This window comes from Habropoda laboriosa, unplaced genomic scaffold, assembly GCF_001263275.1.
Source record: "Habropoda laboriosa isolate 0110345459 unplaced genomic scaffold, ASM126327v1 scaffold57, whole genome shotgun sequence".
Classification (NCBI taxonomy): domain Eukaryota; kingdom Metazoa; phylum Arthropoda; class Insecta; order Hymenoptera; family Apidae; genus Habropoda; species Habropoda laboriosa.
In genome coordinates, this window is record NW_017100229.1 from 436,502 (window position 1) to 443,015 (window position 6,514).

At 45.3% G+C, this 6,514-nt stretch overlaps 2 protein-coding genes across 2 annotated transcripts in view; both read left to right on the forward strand.

Annotated features, from left to right (window-relative positions):
- The window catches only part of LOC108571436 (protein abrupt), a 68,445-nt gene extending 62,938 nt beyond the window's left edge, over positions 1 to 5,507 (forward strand). The window contains exon 8 of the mRNA XM_017933479.1: positions 4,507 to 5,507. Within this exon, the coding sequence (XP_017788968.1) occupies positions 4,507 to 5,507 (1,001 nt within the window). The remainder of the gene's footprint in view (positions 1 to 4,506) is intronic.
- On the forward strand, positions 1,599 to 2,161 carry LOC108571437 (histidine-rich glycoprotein-like). The gene has a single exon (XM_017933480.1). The coding sequence runs from the start codon at positions 1,607 to 1,609 to the stop codon at positions 2,159 to 2,161; it is 555 nt and encodes a 184-aa protein (XP_017788969.1). The 5' UTR covers positions 1,599 to 1,606.
- Positions 5,508 to 6,514: the final 1,007 nt, after the last annotated feature.

Below are 6,514 nucleotides of genomic sequence, written 5' to 3' on the forward strand. Positions count from 1 at the left end.
CTACGCAAGCCGTGGAGAATTTCGCGCGACTCTACACGGCACTGCGCCACGACGACGCTAGGCCTCTCTGTCGTTACTGCGGCAGAAGCTACTCGTCGCCGAGCAACCTCCGGCAACACGTGAAAAATGTCCACTCGAATTGGCCGCCGCCGGATACGTGGCCGCAGTGCAACGTGTGCGGGAAACGATGCAAGACGAAGCATTACTTGATCAATCATCAGCTACAGGCACACGGGATCCACCAACGGCCAAGCTTGAACAATCCTAATCAACAGCAGCAACATCAGTCACCCTCTTCGTCCTCCTCGTTGCCATGAGTACGGTCGTCCTCTTCGTCCGCCATCGTTGCCCCGTTCTCGCTCAACAGTACTACCCACAAACAACGATCAGCAACCAGATGAAGCCGGTGGTGGTCGGTGGTGGTGGTGGTGGTGGTGATGGTGGTTGTTGTTGTTGTTGCTGCTGCTGCTGATGCTGCTGCTGTACGATGACAATTCGTCGACACAAGCGAGATTATTTAGTACAAAAAAATCCAACAGCGATGTTCGCTTATAGAATTCTGACGAGGTCTCGCTGCTGTTATCAATAGGTACAGATCAACCAGAGAGAGGTCGGTTCGATTCGATTCGTACAGATTATCGGAATGTTATTTTTACGGGGAGGTGAGAGAGATCCAGGTTGCGGCCTGGTTCTCTTGCATTTATACCTTCGTCGTGTCACGTTCAGTTCGAGGTGTGGCCGCCTGTGTCGGCGAGGTCACGTTCAGATTCCTATTTTCTATAGCGTTTAAAAAAAAAAAACTCGATGGCAGACGAGCTGACGGTAAAAAAAATAAGAAAAAAAAAGAGAAAAAATTACTTCGAAGATTCTAGAGTGTAATTATATAAGACACGCTTAACGTTCCACCGATTCTCGGTATTAGAATGGTACGAGAAGAATGATAATTAAAAAAAGAAGATTCTGTTAGACGAAGAGAATTTGAAGCAAAAGACGCATGGCACAACCATTTCAAGAACGAACGATCGAAATTGTATTTTGTGAGTAATGATAACGAACGCTTACACACCTCCGCCACCTTCGAGCCAAAAAATAAGAAAAAACATGTGTCTAATTTTTAATCTAGTTTACTATAATATATCAAGGGGGAAGCGTGTGTTGTACAGCCACCCCACAAGTACGAAACACAGATAGATAGACAGACAGAGCGAGAGAGAGAGAGAGGGAAGCGAGAACGGTTTTCGTAATAATCTGGCACGTGAGATTCTACTCGGACACGTTCAAGCATCTCTCCGTTCAGTATTCGATTTACGCGATGATTGCGCGAATTCCGTGCAGTCCCCTGTCTGCCAATTGCGCGCGATATCGAGCAGAGAGAGAGCAATTAACGATCCGTTAGATAGTATACCAGTAAACCGGTAACCATTTGCGGGGAGAATGGTAACCTCCCTGGATATTCTAGGGAGGGATCAACAAAGGGATAGGCAGAGAGAGAGAGAGTGAGAGAGAGAATGAGAGATAGACAACACAGGGAGGGTTTGATAGGCATATATTCGCGGCCGCTTTTGGTACTCTCTGTTTTTATTAGGGGTTGGGTTTTGGGGTTTATATGGTGGTGGTGGCTGGTGGTAACGTTGGTGTGGTGGTGGTTGCAGATCACGGGCTCGATGAGGCAGAGGGCGCGGCTTACCACCACCACCACAGCCATCACCAGCAACATCATCGGCATCGTCATCATCATCCACTATCCGTTCCTCCTCCTCACCATCACCATCATCAGGCGCTACAGGAAGACGAGCAACAACAGCAAGAACAGGGCCAACAGGCGACCACCACGTCAACGACAACCAGTACAACCAGCAACAGCAGCGGCGGCGGCAGCAAGTATCATCAACGGAGCCCGGCTGACTACAGGCAGCAGAAGTTGATACGCGATCATCATCAACAGCACGGTTACAGGTGTCCCCTTTGTTGTAGGACATTGCAGGATATCAGCACAATGAGGGCTCACTTGGAGCATCATTATCCGCGTGATTCGCCTACATGTCCGGTCGCCTCTTGCGCCAAGACCTTTTCTCACCCGAACAGCGTCAGGAATCATATGCGTTTGAAGCATCCGGTGCAATGGGATCAGATAAAGACGCTCAGATGGACTTACGTCTGATAAAGAGGCAAATTGATCAAACCTAGACATTTTTTTGCCTCGATTCTCGAGAGAAAAAAAAAACAAAAAAAAATTGCTTCATTTCTCTTTTTCTTTTAATTGTTTTGTCTTTCTTTCTATTTTTTGAATTTCGCGGTATTTTCGTCGCGTAGCGATCGGGGATTGTTTCGATTTAAAATCGTCGCGTTTTCTTTGTTTTCGCCGCCCCCCTCTCACACCCCCCTTTCTCTCTCGTCTATCGATTGCACACACGTGATTATACTCGACGTATATTCGTTATTCCTGGACAGACGTGCATACAGTTGGCGAAGGAGGGTGCGTTTTGATGAAAAGGTCTCGCGTGCCAGAGTCTATAAACGTATGTCGAAGGGTTGTTTACGCGATATATTATAGAACTGGTTGAATATGTAAGTATATCCCATCGTGACTGAAGCGGCAGAGGGTGTGGAGGAGAACGAGGAGGGGAGGTGGGTTTTGAGAACGATTTTCGCACGAGAATGTCACGTTTTTCCAATGCTTTAGTATTCTCGAGACGTCGCACAAGCACCCGCCTCCCTTCCCGACAATTAATGCCCACTGGAGAAGCGCACACTTTGTAAATATTCGGAAGATTATATATACATATATATACATATATATGTATATATATGTATATATGTAGTCTATATGTATGGAGTTACGCTAGCAGGTATACTTCTCGACTCGAAAGCAAGCTATGCCAGGTAAAACCTGTCCGCTTGGTTGCCTTTTTCCCTTTTGTTACGAAGCAGTATTTCTAGTAGAGCCTGAGATAAAAATGAAAATGAAAAAAAAGCAGAAAAATATAAACGTAGTCAAAACCAATAGAGTGAATCGTGTAATTAATTAAGAAGAGAGAAAGAAACGGTCGACGCGTTCATTATAAAAGACTCTACGACGATGATATAATAGAAGTCGGTTAGGTTAACGTATCTTAAACAAGAGAAAACAATGTTCCTCTAAAGCTGAGTAAGCCAGCCTTACGTTAACAAGCGTAGTTTTTAAGGGAAAAAAAAAAAGAATGCGTAGAAATTGTCAAGTCGAGAGACACACACGAAATCTTTTTTTAGAAGAGATACGAGGCGCGCGGTGGAACGTAGTCCAATTTATATTGTAGTAGCGACAGAAGGAAGAATGGACACGGTGATGAAAAAGAAAAAAGAAAAAAACAGAGAGAGAGAGAGAGAGAGAGAGAAAATAGTTGGACAATGACGGGAATATTAGTGTATCCGGTTATCGAGACTAACTTTGCGATGCTTCCGTAATCGTTATCCGAACGTAAACGCGACGCAATACATATATTTACACGTAACGACTCACACACACAGACGTAGAGAAAATATATTATAAAAGAAAAAAAAACAAACGTAATATACGCGCGAGCGAATGTTAAGAAAAGAAAAAAAAAATAAAACGATCGACAAGCACACCGTTGAATAAGTCGATTCGGAAACAGCGCCTAGCCTTATTTTTCTACAGTCTTCTGTTTTATTCGTCAGTATTCCCTAGGTAAAGAATATTCCCCGAGACAGGTTAAGTTCTTTTTCGACACACGATGTACGATAGTTACTAGAGATACGCTGCGACTAAATACGAGGAAATATATGAATATAAATATAAATAAAGAAAAATGAAAAAATAATTCCTATCCGAATACGACGATTAATACTAGTCTCGAACGTTTATCACTATTCTTCTAACTTCTCCTCTCACGTGTCTTAATTTTCATTCACACACATACGCATATATACACAGATAGAAAGCGAGCACGCGAAAAACAAAGATAATAAAAAATCGCTTTCACAAGCGACAGCTCGTGCCACGGACAATGTATAGAGCATCATACGCACTATTTTAGCAGATACTAGCGTACATAAGATTCTACATAAGACACACGAAATGAAGTATATACTATTTAAGTAATGCTTTGTACAATAAAAAGGTATTCAAAGAAGCTGTCAGTGGCTCGTCAATCTTTGTTCCATGGATACTCAAATTCTCACGCACCTTTATCGAAACAACAGCAAAGAAGCAAGAGATACTCGTTCATCCTAATCGACGTTCACGAGAGAAAAATACTCACTTCTTTTTTTTCTTTCTTTCCTTTAAGTTCTAACTTTTCATTTCTATCACACCTTTCTTTCTTTTAACCGAAGCTGAAAAAAGACCATTTTTCATCTTCTGTAAACTAAATCTCTCCGAGCAGAGTTCTCCAAGGCGAGACAGACGTAAAAAAAAAATCATCTCGGGAAAAAAAAGAAAAAATACATACCCAAGGGAAATCGTACTGTACCTTCATCAGCCTTTTGTTTCTCTTCTTTTTTCAGTAGCCCGTCGCGGTCTGGACATGATGCGGGTACGCGCCACGGATCCACGGCCCTGCCCGAAATGCGGCAAGATCTATCGATCCGCCCACACGTTGCGCACCCATCTAGAGGACAAGCACACGATCTGTCCAGGCTATCGTTGCGTGTTGTGCGGCACTGTGGCCAAGTCGAGGAACTCATTGCACTCTCACATGTCGCGACAACATCGCGGGATCAGCACCAAGGATCTACCAGTGCTACCGATGCCTAGCCCCTTCGATCCAGAACTGGCGTCCCGCCTCTTGGCCAAAGCAGGTGTCAAGGTGAGTCCAGCGGAATTACGAGCTCGTGCGAGTCCAACGGGACCGAGAAGAGGCGACATGAGACTGGAGATCCCTCGCGGTGGTGCACCGTCCGAAGCAGGCAGCAGCGTATGCGGCGGAGACGATCCGGAGGACCTCACGCTACCGCTGAGCCTCAGGTATGGATCACCGACGCCCAACAATAACACCGTGATCACCAAAGTGAGCGGCAGTAACAGCAGTAGTGGTAACAAGAACTCGACGGCTACCGCGATAGCGGCCAAGTCTTTGGACACGATGCACGGCAGCCGTGAGCCGAACACAGCGCCGCTTCATCCACCCGGCAATCTTCATCCCGGTCATCATAACGCCAGCGCGACAGGATCAGCGATTCTCGACACGTATCTGCAATTTATCGCGGAGAATTCCGGCCTGGCGACGATGGGACTTAGCCCCGAACAGGCTGCAGCCGTGGCGGCTGCACACGCCGCCAAAATGGCACACATGAGCGCCATGGACAAGTTGGGCGGTCGCGGGCTCGAAGATTACCCAATGATCGGAAGGGACGAGGGTCGAGGACCTGGTGTGGTGCACGAGGATCGTCAGGACATGTTGCAGGACAGCAGGCATGTCGGACTGTTGGACGAGGGGGAGTCGTCTGGTGGCGAGGAGGACGATTTCAGCGAGAACGAGGAGCCGGAGATCGTGAAAGCTGAATAAGTTCGCCACGCCGGACGTAGGGAGAGAGAAAGAAACAAACCCCAAGAGTTCGTGACACACACGTGACCCGATTTTAGGAAGTGCTTATTGAGACGTGCCAACGGATCGAGCTATCGATGTATATCGATCTTAGTGCACGCGCAACGTTCGCAGTCAAATCCATCCACTACCTCAAGTAGAGACTTTTTAAACACTCCTGTTTTCTTTTTTTTTCGTTTCGAGAGATAGATATTTCCAAAGAGAGAAAGTAAGAAGAAAAGAAGAGGGAGAGAGACGAGAACGAACGAAATCATCGTACATTGATCACACACTGTTACGACGCCGATTTCTTCGAATCGGTTTTGGAGAAACGAATCCCTCCTCCCTTCGCTCGTGAAACAAAACGGAGTTTTCGTTGTCCTCTCCTGCAGCGTCGTCGTGTCGAGCATACATACACACACACACACGGATACACAAATATAAAACGCACGTATACACGGTTTTTAACCTGCCCCATACAACACACACACACAGACAAAAACACATCCCCCTTCTCAAAACCCCGTTTAAAATATTCCATCTGTCTACCTCAGTGAACACACGATAAACGATAAGTGATAGGACAGACCAAGACGAATCTCATGGATGAAGAGAAACTTTATTGGAAAAAAGAGAGAAGATAAAGAAGAAGAGCAAAAAAAGGAAGATACGATCCGGAGATAAAAAGAGAGACGTGTATCGCCATGGCTACTTACGATTTTCGTCGCGTTACGATGAAAAACAAAATGGCGTCGTTCGACGGTTCGGAAAAGTTTAAAAAAAATATCTCGACTATTTCTACAGATCGAAGCGAAACATTTTCTTCGATCGCAGTTTCGGAAACAGAGAGGAGAGGGAGAGAAAGAAATTAGAGAACCGAGAAGAGAGATAGAGAGCCAGGTGACGCCCACGGCAACTGTTTAATTCTTTTTATTTTCTAAAGGTTTAAAAGAAAGAATAATAATAAAAAAGAAAAAAATAATGAACGA

Bases quoted from the DNA above. Each gene is read 5' to 3' on its own strand.
- LOC108571437 (XM_017933480.1), top strand. From the start codon at position 1,607: ATGGTGGTGGTGGCTGGTGGTAACGTTGGTGTGGTGGTGGTTGCAGAT.